The 18,810-nt window shown below is 38.2% G+C and overlaps 1 protein-coding gene across 1 annotated transcript in view; it reads left to right on the top strand.

Annotated features, from left to right (window-relative positions):
- Positions 1–4,280: 4,280 nt before the first annotated feature.
- Positions 4,281–18,810, top strand: part of ssh2a (slingshot protein phosphatase 2a) — a 113,782-nt gene continuing 99,252 nt past the window's right edge. Inside the window, exon 1 of the mRNA XM_052036013.1 lies at positions 4,281–4,785. Coding sequence (XP_051891973.1) covers positions 4,723–4,785 — 63 coding nt within the window. The 5' untranslated portion in view covers positions 4,281–4,722. The remainder of the gene's footprint in view (positions 4,786–18,810) is intronic.

Below are 18,810 nucleotides of genomic sequence, written 5' to 3'. Positions count from 1 at the left end.
TAAGTATGGATGATGATATTGGGAACCATTAGGGGAGAGGTTAAGGGCACTTGAAACCAGAACCAGATGGGGAATTGGGGGGGGGGGGGGGCAAGGCTGGGAGCCTATCTTAGTCCTGAGGCAGGTTTTTGACCCAAAACATTGACAATTCCTTTCCCCCACAGATGCTGCTCAATCCGCTGAGTTCCTCCAGCAGATTGTTTGTTGCTTGAGTTAGGAATTGTGGCTTATTCAAAAACAAAGGATTGCAAATGCCGGAAATTTGAAATAAAACAGAAAATTCTGGAAATATTTGGCAGAGTAGGCAGCATCTGGCTCCATTCTCTTGCTGAATCCATCAAAGTTTTGGACAAATTTGGTTAGGCATTCGGTAATAAAACTAAAAGAAGTCACAGCCATGTTCCCATTTGTAAAAGCCATTTACAGTATGCCACAGTGTTGTTAAAAGATAAAAGTAACATGGAATAATTGGATAAAGACCATGATTTAAAATATGAAAGCTTTATTTGAGATATGTAATAATGGGTATGTCTGGGTTGAATGGGATCAAGTGTAAGATCAAACATTAAATAATACATATTCTAAGTTTTCATATGTTCAATCCCAGGATACATGTTTTATATTAGTCACCATCTGGCACTGACTGATAACTTCTGATTCATAGATTTCATATCTGGCGGTCAACATTTTCAACAATGGAGGGGAAGTTTTGACAGCTGTCGAAAAAGGATCATCTGGATCACACGTGTCTTTAGGATATGAGTTCTCAGAATCATAACAAAAAGTACTTATTCATTCAGATATGTGTGGTGTAAAAATAACTGAAAGAAAGAAGTATTTGTTCATACACTTCAGTTGAAGGGTTTCTAAAATCAGAACTGCTATCACAGCACAGCTAGAAAACAAATTGTTTTAATTAAAAATTACAATAGAATCAAAGTTTTAGTTTACATATGATGCTAAATATATAGCTGCAATACTTCTTTCACTAAATTGCAACTTGATATAATGGAAAATGATATTCTTGCTCCTCGAGAGCTACTTGGCAAGGGCACTATTAGGCCTTTGGGCATACACATCAGGAAAGTGAAGTTGATTTTTGGATTATGTTAATTTAACTAATCACAGCCATCACCTTAGCTTCACAAGACTTCAAAAGAGAGTAAAATGTAAGGAGTTCTGTCTGAAACATTAGAAAGCATAAAATGGAAAAGGCTCTTCAGCCTATCTGAATAATTCTCTTCAAAATGCCACACTCCTTTATGGTGCACTTCCACCTATCCTAATTTAAAATTTTTTGGAAGATATTTAAAATAATAAACCATCTTATAAAATTGCAAATTTCTTCCAAATAAGGGGAAGTAGAGCTATGGTAAGAACACAAAGAGGTGGCAAAGATAATATAGGTAATTCAGATGAGTGGCACAGAGGAAGCATATGACATATAATGTGGAGAAGTATGAAATTATCTATTTTGGTGGGAAGGAATGGAAAAGAATATTTTTAAGAAGTGTGAGATTAAGAAATGCACCTGTTCACAGGGATCTGTGTGTATTTGTACATAAATCACAGAAAGTTGACATATATATATAGTGAACAAATAGGTGGGCAAATACTATGTTAGACATATTGTTCTTTGAAATTAAATCTTTTGCATCTACCTGAGAGAGGAAAGACAGCATTTTCAACTTTCAGTACCACAGTGGAATGTCAGAGCTGATTTTTATGCTCAAATTCTCTGGAGTTGGAGTTGAATCCACAATGTTTGACTCAAAGAGAGCCTACACCAGCTCCTATATCAACCAAGAGGAATTATGGAGACTCCTTCTAAAATTTAGCTGACCTCACAAATTTGTTGCTCTTTTATATCTGCTACATAATGACATGGAAGAGGTGATCCAAACCAATTTGTCCACTGTAAACTCAATCCTATTGCTGACTGGGGTTATTATATTAACTCACTTCTTGATCTTCCTTGCTGCAATACCACCTCCAACAAGCTCCCTACTATAATGGAGTTAATCTGCAGATGAACAAGAGGCTGTTCAGCCTTCTTGCCTCTACTCAGAGAACTGATACCATCCTAACCTGTCACTGATTTACAGTATACAGAGCCCAGTTGCATATGTGCACACTCAGACACTGACTGATCTTCAATGATTTCTTCAATTAAATGTACAAGAGGATGGACCTTCCATGAAACATCTGGAAAACAACAGGTCCTCAATTAATTTATCCCCCACTGCTCAACAGTACCCTGCCGACAATGAAGGTCTCTGATCAGGGTCTGGAAAACATGGATCACTTTCCACATGTTGGGAACCACCTCTCAGGAAAGGCAGATAGCAATGACAAAATTCACCATTGAATACAATGCCCAACCTTTGGCCAACTGTGAAAAAGAGTGGTAAAAGACCAAGGCCTCAAAACCAACACAAGTTCATGATCTTCGAAGCAGCAATGATCCCTGTTGTCTTGAATGCTCAAGAGGACACCCTATAGTAGATACTGCAAATCACTGGAGAAGTAGCAGCAATACTGTCTCTGCAAAATCCTCCAACTTTATTGGCAGGATAGACAAAACAATGTCAGCATCTTCTCCAGCCGAAAATCTCCAGCATCAAGGCTCAGACTGTGCTCAACCACCTTCTGTCTAATACCAGAAACAAGCACTCTAATCTGAGCTTGATTATGGGAAGACATTTTGGGAAGATGGAGACAACTGTTCAAGAATACTCTCAAAGCTTATTTGAAAAATTCTAACAAACCCTTTGAATCATACGAATCCTTGGCCCATGACCATTCAAAATGGAGTTGAATCTAGAAAGGCACTGAGCGCTCCTGTCTCACGATGGGAGCAAGTACAATCACCAAATGGAGGGAACACATGTCAAATACACCTATATGACTCGTCAAGCACCATCTGTCCCAACTGTGGCAAAGTCTTTGGATCCCACAAAAGACTCATCAGCCACCTCACAGCTCAGATAACTGGAGCAGAAGTCAGTCATCTACTTAGGCACTCTGAGGGACTGCCTAAGAAGAGGATGGATCTTATACTTTTATGTTTAACCACTTGCTACCTTTGCCTCCTTGTAATGGATGTTGTAAGTTTGGATGCTGGTATTGAAAGTATTTAAAGGAAACTTGACATTTTGTGTTATCCTCATATAAACTTATCTTCAGTTCTACGTTTTGCCATTTTAAAATAACTCAAAGAGCTATTTAGCACTAAAGAGAAACTAAGAATGTAGCTTTATATTTTACAGACCCTTTTATGACCTTAATATGTTTTGACTTGCATGACAGCCAATGCATTACTTTCAAGTGTGTTCACTGTTGTGTTGATGTATAGGAAAGTATCGGGAGTTCTCTGCGTCCAAGCCAAAATTCCTCTCTCAACTAATAGCACCAAACACAATATAACTAGCCAGTCATCTTATTTGTTCATAATGGGGCTGATGTTAATATTCTCTATTGGGTTTGCTACCTAACAACAAAAGTACTTAAGTCATTTATTGATTGGTTGAGTACTTTGTGACATTCTGAGAACTTGATAAGTTGCCATATAAAAACAAATTTTTGATTTCTTTGAGAATGATTTACAATCACTCCCAACTCTCTCTCTCTCCTTTCATTCTGTAAACTTCTATTGTTTATAAAATAGGGCAGTGTATACACCGTCACTACCGTACTTCTTTATTCCTTTAATGGTCCTTAATTTACTATTCCTTTGCTCATCATTCCTTTCTAGATGATGCAATATCTTCTCAACAACTGATACAGTCTATTTTTAAGCAAAATTTAAAACAATAAAGAAAACTCCACTTCCAGACACTTTACCAACTCCACTAAATTCAGATTGTCTTCCCTATTTAGCTTTATCTCTAGATTTCTTTTGTTTTGTGGATTTGGTATATACCTATCTATGTATTACCAGTAATATCTTGGTAGAATTCATCATTTTAGATGCTGGGAATCCAGTTTTAATTACTAACATGTATTATTGTTTGCACAAGTGGTTATTTTTGTGTGTGAGCTTCAGTAGATTATTTAACCTCAGGTTTGAACCCAAATAAATCTTCAACCAATATTATTTTCTAACAGGGACACCGAGTCAACAGCAAAAACCTTGGCTGATTTTTCCATTTTTTCTAGCCCAGGGATGCTGCGTTAATTGTAATACCCACTGTGTGGTCACTGCCTGATCGCACCAAGAATTACAATCAATTCTATTAAGAGTTTAAGAATATATTTGAACTTAGTCATATTTACACGTTTTTAAAACACCCAGTAAGTACTTTCTTTGTGCTGATGCCAAATACCAAACTGGAATTTAAAAACTCTTTAAAATTTCTTGCAAAAGCATTGCCACGATTCGCAAGACAACCTTTTGGTTTACTGGGTTGTGACTCTTCTTTTGCATTTTGGTAAGTTTCAGTAATTGTACGATTGCTCTGTTGATTTCTTACATATTTCTTAAAGAGTTAAACCCTGGAAAGAGTTAAGGTTTGTTGACAGGGCAAGGGTGTCGCGCGTGCGCAGTCGCGCCGCCCCGGCTAGAAACGCCAGTGTTCGTTTGACGGAGAGTCAGACGTGTCGGTGTGCAGGGCGTTGTTGTTTGTATTTACTGTACTTAACCGGTAGTTAGATCCAAAAAAAACCCCGAATTCTTGGAGAACTCGTACAAGAATGCGATTTGTAGCGTTTGGGGCTCTATAGATGGCTTTAGTAACGGTCCAGCGGTCCCCGACGCCGAGTACCACCTCCAGCCCTTGTGTTTCGGTGAGTTCCGCCGGTTGGTCGCCGACCCAGAAGGCGCTCGCGGGCCTGGTGCGCGTGCGCGGTTATCGGCCTCTTTCCCCCTCCCGCCCCCCCCCTCCCATATATGGAGGTCCGTTACGTCGATTCGTCGCGCGCACTTCGGTTCAAAAACAACGTTCGGAAGTGTTTTGAATCGGGTCCATTCTCCTCCTCCCCACCCCCCACATCCGCGCCGCGCCCGCGCCCCCGCGCGTGCGCGTGCTCGCGAGCGGCCGCCCGCCCGGCTCATTGTTGAGTGCAATTTGGTGATGGGTTCCGCCGGGTTTGCGCACAATCTCAGCAGCGGCCTCCTGCTTGCATTTCGAGGGGTAGACCGACTCCCCGGGTAATCCACGTGTACACGTACAGCAGGTGCTTTATCCGTTCATTTATATCTGCAGTGTGGAGCAGTGCCCGCTTGATGAAATGGTGTAATGTCTCCAGGGTGTAAATTAGGAAGTCCTTTCAAAAGGTGGGGGACAAAAGATGACAGTTTTTCATAATGGATTATCCAGAGAGGCTTAGCTATTGATAAAATGAATTGGCACTGCTGTGGTTACTGTTACAAGTTTCTCTTGCCAACTTTATTGCTAACACCTTCACAAATGACTAGAACTAGAGGACATGGGTTTAGAGTGAAGGGTGAAATATTTAAGGGGAATCTTCCTCACTCAGAATGGTGTGAGTGTGGAGTGAGCTGCCAGTGTAAGTGGTAGATGTAGGTTCAGTTGTTAACATATAAGAGAAGTTTGGATAGGTACGTGGATGGGAGGGGTTTGGTGGGATATGGTCCAGGTAGATGGGACTAGGCAGAAGATCGGGTAGCATGGACTAGATGGGCTGAAGGGCCTGTTTCTGTGCTGTAGTACTCTATTACTGTAGTATTCTGCTCCATTGTACTTTGGGTCAAGTTTGTTTCTATTTCATTCCAATCCCTCGGCACAGAACTCTGCATTTGATTCTTATTTATTGATTTCATGATTGGAAAGGGTTTCCTCTAGTGTGGTTTAGTTGACAGATAAATCCTAATAAATCACAACATTGAGAGTAATCAAAACTGTCATAGAGTAATATGGCATGGAAGCAGCCCCTTCAGACCAACTCATCCATGCTAACCAAGATGCCCATTTAAGCTAGTCCCATTTGCCTGCATTTGGCCCATATCCCTCTAAACCCCTCCTATCCATGTACTTATCCAAATGTCTTTTAAATTTTGTTATTGTACCTGCCTCAACCACTTCCTCTGGCAGCTCATTCCATATACACATCTTTGGTTCCCATCACAAACTTTCTTTTTCTCAAGTCATTCTTTGGTAACTGTGATAAACCAAACCAGATTGTCTGCTGTCATGGAGACACAAGAGACACCACTCTTGGTCCTGATGCAGGGTTTTGACTTGTAATGTCAACAATTCCTTTTCTCCTATAGATGCTGCTCTACTTGCTGAGTTCCTCTTGCCTATTGTTTGTTGTCTGCTGTCATGGTTCTCGTATGGCCCCATCATCAACTTAATACCACATGTCCACCCTGTTTCCACCTCCATAACATTGCCCAATGTTGCCTCTACATAGCTTCTCTGCTACTAAGACCTCATCCATGTCACTGTCAACTTTAGACTATTTTAGTGCACTCTGGGCAAGCCTCCTTTGTTCTGTTCTCTGTAAACTTGAGATCATTCAAAGCTTGTATAGGTACACATCCTTCGACACATGTCCTTAAAATTCTCATTCTTGTTTTCAAATCCTTCTCCGGCCTTGATTTTGCATATCTCAAAGTGCCTCTACCGCAATAATTATTTAAGACATTGGCAGGCACGGTAGTGTAGCGGTTAGTGTAACACTATTACTGTGCCAGTGACCTGGGTTCAATTCCCACCACTGTCTGTAAGGAGTTTGTACGTTCTCCCTGTGCCTGCGTGGGTTTCCTCCGGGTGCTCCGGTTTCCTCCCACATTCCAAAGACGTACGGGTTAGGAAGTTGTGGGCATGCTATGTCGGCGCCGGAAGCGTGGCGACACTTGTGGGCTGCCCCCAGAACACTCTATGCGAAAGATGCATTTCACTGTTGTTTCGATGTCCATGTGACCAATAAAGATATCTTATCAAAAACTGACATCCTGATCATTCCCAACTCTTAATTGCTTGGCATTTGACACCCTTGCTCAGGCCTGGGAACAGAAATCTTGCTAAACGTGTTTACTTCAATAACTTCCTTTCAACCTTTTAAGACGCATAAACCATATCTCCTTGTCCATGGTTTTGGTCATCTGTCATGTTCACATGGCTTTGGAATAATTAATACTCCTGAGGGGTGCCTTTGGTTGCTTTGCTGCTTTAAAAGTCTATATAAATGGAAGTTATTGTTGTTGTTGGTATCAGTTAATGTGAATTAATTGGCATTTATAATGTGACACCTTCTTCCCCATCTCCACCACAAGGCTCATTGTTGCATTTCCAAGCAGCCCATGAAGTGACCACCCCAGTTTATTGGAAACACGATTATGCTTAACTGATTCTTATCCCTCATTCTTCAAACATAGTAAATCACGTCTGTAGGGACAATGCCTGTGTTGTCTGAGAACTACCTTACAAACATATTATGCTTAATTTTTCATCTGTAGTTATTTTTAATATTTTTGGTTTTCTTACTAACCTACAGTAAAATCTTAGTCATATCACTCATTCAGTTAATATAAGTTTAAGATTTTATACACACAACTGAATATTTCACCATTTTCCATTAACGTGGTTGCATCAAGTTCACTTGGCATAAAAGAAATACATTGAAATCAAAATGGAGTGACAGCCCCTTCTGCTGAGTACTTGGTGAATTATTGTGTTTTAAATAATGAGGTAATCTGTAAATTATAAATTTGTACCTGTTATTCCAAATAACTGTAGTGCTAGTAGCAGATTAAAACTATGATCCAGTACTGAAGTACTTGATTTGACTGAAGATGGTTACAGTACTAGAGTAAACCTACATAAATGAACCACAAAAGCACAATCTACATTGACATCAGTTACAAGGCACTAGACATCTTGGTCTCTACAGGCTTACTATTTTATTTCACTGGTGTTTTGCATTCTGCTTGTATAAAGTCGCATTTTTTTAAAAGAAGCTACAATGGACAGCATCATTTATGTTTAGATATAACTTCATACCTTCATGTAAAGTTTTTTTTATTACCCAGTTCTCTCATTCATTTTCTTGATGGTATGTTTATGTTGTCAGACCATTCAATCTCTCCTGTGGCCTACTTAGATGCTAAGAATGTTTAGCAGATTTCTGCTTACTCTGTGATCCAAATAAATTGATGTACAAATCACTTTCAGGGAATGTTGTGTAATGTTTCCTCCCTCCAGCCACTTTCAGTTCTAGGCTTAATTTGTTTTAGATGCTGGGGTAGGACACAATGGGGGGGAGGGGTAAATGAATTTGCTTTGTTCTTCAATGCATTAAATCAGCTTGTTACAGGCTGCAGGACAGCTAAAATGAAGTAGTACATAAAGCTTGGCTTGGTATCAACCTGGATTAACCAGAATTAAACCTAAAAGTGCCTTTTCAAGGGTGAAAGCCTATAGCTGAGGACAAGGTTGGAAAGAGAGATTAGAAACTCAGAAAACAGTGATTGAGTAAAACAAAGTTTGTTACACTTGCCCTTAATTAAATTTTAACCTTTTTGTTCTGAGAATCTTTCTACATCATGCAAATAGACTTCACGTCTTTGTAAACCTGCATGTAAAATTTAGTTTATTTTCTCAATAAATTGTAACACAGATAATATTATATTAAGCATATCAACAAATTCTCTCTTGCACATAAACATTTTGCATTTGATCTCTAGTTTCTCTGGTAATGATAAAGTGGATATTTTCGTGCTTGAATTTTCCATACTCAGTAAACAAAAAGTGTAGCGATATGGATTAACCTACCCTTAGTTCTGACTTATTAACAAAATAATTTATTTGTTATATAAAACTTTTTGTCTGTAGGTAATTTCCTATTAAAATGACTTGTTGCAACTTTGAGATTTAGTTCAGTTTTCTTCTTCTTCCTCCTCCTTGTTTCTGATTTAATAAGTTGACCTACATTGCTATTGGGGAAAGTCTGGTGTAAGGGACATCCTGGGGGGATGGAGTGTGTGAGTCATACTTGTCATTCATTGTCCTTCCTAGCTGCTAGTTTACAGCATTATTGGTAGAAGCACAAAAGCAAATTTGTCTGTATACCTTTTCATCACAATTACATTACAAATTGGGTCTTGAAACATTCTTACCAAATTTGTGTAAAAGCAAGGGAAAAAGTTAAGGATCAAGGCAGAAAATATCACAATTTTAGCATTAAAACAATATTAATATGTATAAAAGAATTTGGCTCCACTACGATGTAGGGTTGCATTTTTAATCAAACATTAAAATCTATAAAATTGTTCTTCCAGCCTATGTTTACTCTGTTTATATTTTCAATAACTTTTACAAACATTGATATTTTTAAGATTGCCTTATTTCTTTTCCTCTCCTGTGATTTATTTGTACATTAGTCCATATAGAAAAGATACTATGCTTTGAAGCACCATAGCAAAGGCCAAATCTATAGTTATGGTGGGAGACTGGTTATGCTACTGGACTAGCATCCAGAGGCGTAGAATATTGATTTGGAATATTGATTTAGGGACAGGAATTTAAATCCCACTATGGAAGCTGGACATCTTAAATTCCGGTGATTAATAGACCTGGAATAAAAACCGTGACTGTGAAATTAATGGATTGTCATAAAAACCGATCTGGTTCATTAACATCCTTCAGGAAGGAAGTCGGTCACTTCTGCCTTTTTTTGAGAACCTTGATTTACAGCAACGTTGCTGATTTTTTTTAAACTGCTTACTGAAGTGACCCAGCAAGTACTTCGAACAGTTAGGCTTGGGCAGTAAGTGCCAGGTTAGCCACTGACACTTTTTCCCTCAATTATTTGTTCATGGGAAGTAAAACTTATTCTTGCCTGTCATTGGTTTGTGGTCAAAATTGAAATGCTAGTTAGTTATTTATCTTATTTACTTCCTTTTGTCCCAGGACACTCGAGTCATTTTGTCTCTAGTACTGATCAGCTGATATTAGCTAAGAGTGCAGATTTGTTTATTTGATATTATTTATATCGTAATATAATTAAATGTCCCGAGAGGTTTCACGGAAGTGTCATCAATGAAAATTGATACCAAGTCTATTAGGGAGGTTTTAGGGATGACTTAAAGCTAGTTATGAACAGGAATTTTAAGTAATCTCTTAAACGTCTCTCTCTTTGGGGAGGGAATTCAAGAGCTTGAGGCCTTGGCAGATGGAACAATTGGGTTGATAAGAGCTGAAACTGGAGGAAATGTAGATACTTGGTATGGTTGAAGAACTGAAAGAGATTAAAAATGGGGATGTACAAGGACATGTAGGATTTGAAAATATGAGAGTTTTTAAAGTCATGCTGTTAATGGAATAAATGAGAACTTGACAACTGGGATATTTCATAAAAAGTTTTCAAATGATTTATGGCTGTTGCTTATTTCATCATTAACAGTTAGGAGCAGTAGTTTTTCTATATTTTAACAAAAATCTGTGCAGATTGTAGGACCATCCAATAAATGTACTGAGCCACTGGAAAATATATTATAGAGACCAGGGATTCTTAGAGTTCATTTGCTATGATGCAATAAATTACATAGGTAATCTGATAATTAGAGGATGAGTGTGGAGTAAAAGGGGATGGGCCTCCTGATTATGCTTTGGCAAATTATGTTGAAAGATGAGATCATTCTGGGTTGCATTGAACATTTAACGATTGCACATCAACAAACGGCTTATTTGGATGTGGTGTAATAACTAAGGTCTGCTGTTGCGGTATCACACTTTAGTGGTGAGCCACAATTATATTATTACCATAGGACATTACTGGCTCTGTTCAGAAATTTTCTCGTCAGCACAGTGGCGCAACTGGTAGAGCCACTGCCACACATTGCCAGAGACTTGTGTTCATTCCTGACCTCATGCAATCTTTGTGGAGTTTGCATGTTCTCCCTGTGATTTGGTGGGTTTGTTCCAGTTTCTTCTCATTTCCCAAAGATGTGTAGAATGGTAGGTTAACTGGCCACTGTAAACTGTGCCTAGTATTGGGGAATGGTATAATCTGGTTAATGAGAACATAGGGAGAATGAAAAATGGGATTAATGAAGGAGAGGATAAATAGGTGGTTGATAGTTGGCACAGATTTGATGGACCGAAGGGCCTGTTTCTGTGCTGTATCTCTGTATGACACTAAATAAAATAAATCTGTTGGAACTGCAACAATTTTAATCAGCTATTATTGCAAAACTGACTCATTAGTACTGCATTAGTTTTGACCAGAAGGCAGTTGATGCCAAGCCATTAAATTCAAGAATTAATATATAGTTCTTATGGCTAAAGGGGACATGGGGAGAAATCAGGGACAGGTAGTGAAGTTGGATGATCAGCCCTGATCCTGTGAATGGCAGAGCAGTCTTGAAGGGCTGACTGGCCTACCCCAACTATATTTTGTATGTTTCTAAAGGCTTGCTTGGTATTTACGCATTATGCTCTGTTTATTCATTAGCTGATGATTAATTTCTTAAAATATTGTGCCGTGTAGTTGATTTTCCACAATTGTATTTTTTAATGGTATATGCTGGGAGCTGCATAAATCATTTTGATGTTCATGGAACACTTACATAATGTTCAGCAAGAAATTCAGTTTTACAAAAGTCTAATCTTGTAATAAGTAATCTTAATTGAGTTTCACATGATTTACACATGAATAAAACATTTACTGGCTCTTTTTGTCAAGGTGTGAAGCTGAAATGTTTTTCAAATTGCTGTACCTTGTTAATCTTCTCCAGAATAATTAGTTATTGGTTACGTTGGTGAAGATTATTCTCAAAGTTACCACTCTGGGTGGCTGGAAGGGACCATGTATGGAGCATGCTCCATGTATGGAGCATAGGCCATTGGGAATGCAATAAACTTTGCAGTATTATTTCCTTGTGCGTATTACTGCAGGAAGTTTATCCCGATGGTGCCATCAGCCTATGTCAAACCTTGACTCAAGCATGTATGGTGTAGTCTGGTTCAATGTTGTAATTTGGTGCAGCCTGAGTGATTTATTTGGTTCCATGTGTACATTTAGAATGGGGTCATTCTGACTTGAGTGAGTGCACAGTTGGGGGAGAATCTATTTTTACTGCCTTTTAGAGCAAGTTATGTTGCAGGCTCAAATTGAGTTAGTGGACCCAGTTAAACCTTTGGTCTGATACACTCATTTTGGTTCAGTACATTCTTGAATTCTTTAGCTATTCTTAAAATTTTTCTGTCACTTTTGCTGATTGCTGTGTGAATATTTTAATATCTGGAGCAGAGGAAACAGTAGTAGGGGGAGGGGGCAGGGAGAAGCGGTTCTAGTTTGACATTCACCTCTGTTCCTATGTTACTTTGTGGTCATGGAGGAATTGCTGCTGCTGTGCGATGCCTTTCCACTTAGAACATCACCAATGTTCTTTGTGGGAATGCCTGACACTGCTGTACTATAAATCGGGTCATATAATTGGGATGAGGATTGGAAATGTTCTTTTAAGGACCATTAATCAGTACAAATGTTGATTGGAATGTGTCTTTCTGTGAGCTGTGGAGGTTCTGGATGAATGGGCAGAAATATAGTGAAGATGATTTCATGTGAGACTGATTATAAGCACAATTAAACCAATTTAATACAGCTCTAAACTGATTTGTTTATTTGGTGACAGGCGGTAGAGCCCAGCATGGAAACTAGCAACTTTGATTCAAATGTGCAAGAAGTTGTCTGTTTGCTATCAGTAAACTTGTAGGGAATGAACTTGCTTGTTTTACCTGAGAAAATTAAACAATTGCAAATACAGAGGGACAATAATATCATATGGTAGTTTTTCTTTTTAAAAACTAAAAATTGTGAGGTTTAGTTTGGGGGGGAAGGATTTAAGTTTAGGAGCTGTTTATGAAAAAATAAGTTTTAGTATTTTGGTTATTAATGGTAGAGCAAGTGTATGATTTTATTTGTACATTAGAAGTGGAAGGTCAGGTAAAGATGTAGATTTTGAAAAATAATTGGCAGCACAATTGGATCCTAGCAGTATGAAGGAAGCAATGTAATTATCAGATAACATTACTACCACTGCTGTTGATGAAGACTTGATTTTGATCAGTAAGATCCATCTTCAAATGATTTCCTAAGGTTCAGTTTTAACTTAGCTTGTAGGAACTCGAGCATACTAAAACCACTGAGATGCATTAAATATTTCCCTTTAAAGGATCACCCAATCAAGTATGTCCCAAAGTATTTTGTTTAATATGATAGTTAATTCAAGCAGATGCGGTCGAAAAAAAAAACTAATATCCCTGGAGTTTGTCATCAAAACATTTTGACCTCCACCCAATTGTGAAACGAAAGCTTCAAACATAGGTAAGTAGTTGGAGAATTTTACATTTGTGATCTTGTGTTATGGATCCACTTATAACAAATTTCCTAGTATCCTCAATGGAGGATCTGTGGTGATGGTGAGTTCCCACTGATTCAGAGCATCAGATTAGCTGATTCAAAGCATGAACTTGCTTCTCCAGGCAGAAATAATTTTCCACATGCTTTGCAAAGCTCCAGCCCAGCTGCTGTTAGATATACTATCCATAATTTGCAAGTGACTTGCCATAACATGTGCACAAGGTAGATGGTGACAAATAATGACAGAATGTCATTGTTGGCTTTTCAGCATTTTTTTTCATCTGTAAGTAGTTTATAATTAGTGCTTAATTTAGGGAAAAAAACCCTTGCTGAACAAAAATAAGTATACTTTGTATGTTTAGAAAGGTAATGGAATATAGTCAACTTTGGCCTGGGCATTATGCAGTTACAGATCTTGTCTGCTGTTTTTTTTTCTGACTGCTACTGTCAGACCAATTTTTATCCTCCTGCCATTCATTTCAGCTTTTGGTGTGGTTTTTTTTAAGCATCTTATTTCTTTTAAAGTATTACTGTTTGAAAATTGTAAAAAAATACTCTCGATAATCCACTATTCAACCATTTGGAAATCCTGATGGTTTGGCATCTGGCTCACCCAGTAATGTTTCCTGTGCTTCCCTTCTGCCTCACCAGGACCTTGATTCCTGTACCTCCTGCTGGCCTTGCTGGGCCTGGTCTGCCGCCTTGTCTTCCAACCCTCCAGGGTCCTGGTTCCCACGCTCCCTTCAAGCTTGCCTCGTTCATTGGGGACATTTATTATATAAGTGAATTAAAAATTGTTGGGGTATTAATATAAAATCAAATAGTCCAGAATTCTTTAATCTGGTACAACCGAAGTCCCGAGCCTGTTGGATTATTGGAGTTTTACTCTACTTGGTCTTGTGTTCTTTTGCTTCTTATTTCATCAGAGTTCTGCTTAGACTGAGAAGGAACATTAATCCTGACTAATGTTCACTGAAAATTGCCCAGTAATGCAATGTTATAAATTGTCTTAATCTAAAAAGCTCTTGAAAAGGTTTTTGAAGGTGGATCGGACTAAAAGTTCTTTCTTGCCCTTTTTGATCCAGTCACATGTTTTTTTTATGTGTGAAAGATTGGGACCCTTGGAGCCTGGCTTAAGCTCTATTTTACAGAAGAGCAATCTAAGATATAAAGCTAAGTATTATTTATGAAGTCCATAGTAAATGGCGCTGCTTTGCAAATCAACAAGTTTTATTTTTGGGTTGGTCCTGAGTTGACTCAATTTGGTAGTAGTTATGGTGCTACAATTGAAATGCTACTTTTGAAGAGCTGGGTGTCATTTTGTTAAGGTAGATCTGGTTATTTAGTGATTTGGTAAAGGAGGTTTAGTTATGTTGAGTTATATTGAGTGAACACTTCGTAATAAAATAGAGAAAATGTTACCAAACATCCAAACGTGCATTTTTGCAAACAAGCTATTTTGTACAGTATAATTCATCCAACATTGGAAAATAAGTAGGTTACTTAATAAAATCCTGATCTTCTTTTCTATGAATTGTCAATAAATCATCTTTTGCTATACCCCTCATTCCTCATGAGTGACTTGTGGACAGGCGATGCTGTTTCCAAGATTTAATGTCATTTGTAATGCTGACTTTTTTCGATTCCCTCTACTTTTCCTTTATCTCACTCCTCAAACTAATTCCTACATTTAGCAATTTCTCCCTTTCTTCACTGGACTTGTCGGTATAAATACTTTTTTTGCCTTTTGGAATGCTCTCTGCCAACCACTGCTGGTATGTGTTTTCTGGCTTTCTAAAAGTACTGTCTTTATTCCTTTTTGGAATTCTCCTTCCAAATTCCTATTTTTCATCCACCTCTTTCCCTTGGTAAAGTACACAAGAGCTATGGAAATAGTTGTAGCAACTGCATTTAGAATTTCGGAGAAAGATGCCAGCATTTTGCTGAAAACAGATAATTATTAAGATAGTCTGAGCAGGGCACTAAAAATCATGATTAAACTGAATGGAAAATCACATTTGACAAATCCAAAGAGGATTAAGTGGGGACCAACAAATGTGGTGTATCTGAATTTTCAAAGCATAGGCTAAAAATTTTTAGCAAGGGCACCTCAGCACATAGTGGTAAATTTGGAACATCTTGGTATGTGACTGTTGATGCTAAATTGGTTAATAAATTTCAGAGATCTTTGATATCCAATGTAATTTTAAAAAAAATGGGATTGTGGGGGAAGTTAGATGTGTGGAATTAGGTCACAACTCTGTCATGATTCAAGGAATAAGCTCAAGGGAGAAATGGCCTACTGCTCCTGTAGTTCTGCCTACAGTGAAACCATCTCCTAAGGAATGGGTCAGTTGGAAAGCTTGGCTGTGGGTAAACTATAGAACACCAGCGATAAGGGCCTGGGAAGGGAACAGTCGGAAATAACCACCCTAGGTAAGGAGCCAGATCTATGAAAGAATGATTATTTGGAAGAGTTGATGTTACAACCCTAGATTATATAGTAACGTTTCAAGAAGTAACTAACTTCTGACTTGGGAAGAGAATTAGTTCTGAGCCAAAGTTGACCACAAGTAGTTGACTGAAAGGCTAATTGTTCGATTGGCTATTCATTGGCATTTTTAAAAAAAGTAATGGCAACTGGTGAGATGTTTTCCCTTACTCAAAGATTACAAAGAATCATTATTACATTTCGGCTCTAGCAGACTCTCATCGCTCAGTCAGAGTACAACCAGCGTGTCCTGCTTTCAAAAACAATCTAAGCCTGCATTTGTTCACTCTTGCTTTGTGATCTAATGTTAATTTTCTTAAGATTCCTTTTGCAAATATGGAATAGAACATTAGCTAACAAAATAGTTAATATATTTCTTTCTTGATCAGCTATATATATAAAAAAACTACTGAAATTCTTCGTCCCTTGTGACCTGTGACAACGGTTTTCCAAGTTATTAATTTTGAGTTTAACAATGACTGCATTCTTCTGTAGGATGTCTTGAAAATAGTCCATTTGCTACTTCTGTTCATGCAACCTCCCAAGAAATAGTTGTGAATTGCTGATGAAGGGTGTGTCACTTTCTTTCACTGCAAACATTTCTGTTCTGAAAAGCTGACACTTGCCAGATTGTATGGGATTAGAACTTGGAAGTGAGCATTGGGCTTTGAATTAATTATTAATGATTGTGGGTTGAGGTTTTGGGGATCTTCAATTTCATTAATAACGCTTATTTAGATTGGGACATAATGAGGTGGGTATGGAATGAGAAAATTGCCTCTCATGGAATTCAACTTTCACGGACTGTAATTTTTTTTCCAGAAGACTATGTTAGCAATTGAATTGAGTGATTGAAATTATTTCTCTAAATCTCTCAAATGTTTTCCACTAAAATGGTATGTGCATAACTAGACACTCTTTCCATTCTCTCTGACAAAATTTATCCTAGGTTCTCAAAGGAAAAAGATGCAGATTCTGGAAATTTAAAATAAAAACAGAAAATGCTGTAAATAGTCAACAGGACCTGTCCTGTCCTTTCATATTTTTATGGTGCAGCACAAAGGAACCCATACGACCGATCAAGACCTTCTTTTCCTATCAGATTCCGTCATCTTCAGCCCTTTGTTCCATCCTCCTATCACTTCCCAGCCTCTGGCGTATTTCCCCTTCCTTCCTCCATCTGCCAATCACTCCTCCTCCCCTGGATCCACCTACTGCTTGCCAGCTCTTGCTCCCCTCTTCCCTTCACCTCTTTATACTGGCTGTCTCCCCGCTAATCTTTCAACCTAAATGAAGGGTCTCGACCTGAAACGTTGACTGTCCATTTCCTCCATGGATGCAGCCTGACCCGCCAATTCCTTAAGCAGTTTGTTTTTTTTTACTTCCAAATGCAGTATCTGCTCATGAACTTGAAGGTGATGTAATCAGGTCATCAGTCCTCTTCACTGAACTTTGGGAACAGAAGTCAAATATCCTGGACGTTTCATTTTCAGAAAATATTATTTATGATGCAGCAGGCTGTATTTCTAAAGTAAGGGTGCATTGTAACATGACCTTCAATAATTCACTCAATGGCAGGTTAAATCTTGGAATAAAGTACCAATTTGAAGAGCAGAGCTTGAGGAATCTTGTAGCAATGAGAATTGAACAAAGTTGAAGTAGTTCCATGTCTATGGGTTGGTTGCCAAGGGTTTGACAATGTAGATAGTATCTTATGGAAGCTATGAAGGCATTAAGAGGGAGCAAAGGAGAAATAAAATCTGAGGTAGACACAAAAGTAGGAGTCATATTGAAGGCATTCCAGCCAGATCCAAGAACAATTGCTGTCTGCTATGAAATCTTAATCCGATTTGGGATTCGGTTATAATAAATGGCTTAACTAGAACACACAGAATTTCCTCATCTTTGAAACTTTTTTTCTTTGTTGAACCTGACCCCGGGTGAGGTTTGTCTACTGTAGGTCTTTTTACTGAAACCTCGTTGACAATTGCAAGCATTTTGCAGCAAGTTGATTCTGTTGTTTAGTTTAAAACTGGAGTTGGTCATAAATAGTGCTACATTGTGTAAAAGATTTATATCACGTTAGTTCTGGAAGAAGCACTTCTGTTCATTTTGAAATGCCGCTGACGAATTGGCTTGTAGCCAGACTTAAGTTTGTTTTTTATAAAGCTGCACATTGTGTCTTCTCCAACTTGCAAGGCATGTTTATTGCGAATGAAATATAACATAACATTTTTCAAATGGCATTTATGTTCAGAAGTTGGAGCTCTACAATGTGATGTCACGCTATAGTCTGCTAAATTTCTCCCTTCTTCTCTTCAATCATCTTTACCAGAGTACATTCCAAGAGTCATTGCTCTTTGTTACTTCAGAAATCAACCTTGATTAGATGTGGGGTGGATGATGACAACTTATCAATGAAGTTCCCCCTCATGGATTGTATCCTGTCCTTGTTCTCCACACATATATACTTCCATTGGGAGTACCTGGATAACAATCAAGAATAGGAATCTTTGACAAGGCTACAATAGCACTTGTTTAACTTGGGGTGCTGAGACTTTCTTCTGATTGGAATGGCAGTAGGTCATTGAATTATCTCTGTGGACATGGATAAAACTGTTTCCTGGTCTCTAGCTGAAGGACTAATTTAACTGTAAAATGCCAAATATATGTTAGCCCTCAATATGAAGGATTTTGGAATGCCAGCTGGTGACTATTGTGACTGTTTATAATAATTATTTCTACGGTTTCAAGTGTGTGCATTTCTATGAAGTACATTTTCCTGTAAGCACCTGTCATTTATTTTGTTCATGACTACCAGGAGGTCATCAACTAATCCATTTGAGGTAAATGTTTTTGTGTTTTGCGCTCACTGGAGCTCGGGAAATGATGGGACACTTTTGTCCTCCTGTAATCCTTTTTCCTAGGCCAAGGATGATAATACAGACCGCACTCGATGCAGAATTCTTTCTCCACTTTTAAACAATAAT

The sequence above is a fragment of the Pristis pectinata genome, chromosome 21, assembly GCF_009764475.1.
Source record: "Pristis pectinata isolate sPriPec2 chromosome 21, sPriPec2.1.pri, whole genome shotgun sequence".
NCBI classification, from domain to species: domain Eukaryota; kingdom Metazoa; phylum Chordata; class Chondrichthyes; order Rhinopristiformes; family Pristidae; genus Pristis; species Pristis pectinata.
Note: the sequence above shows the minus strand (reverse complement) of the source record. Positions and strands in the feature narration are given on the sequence as shown.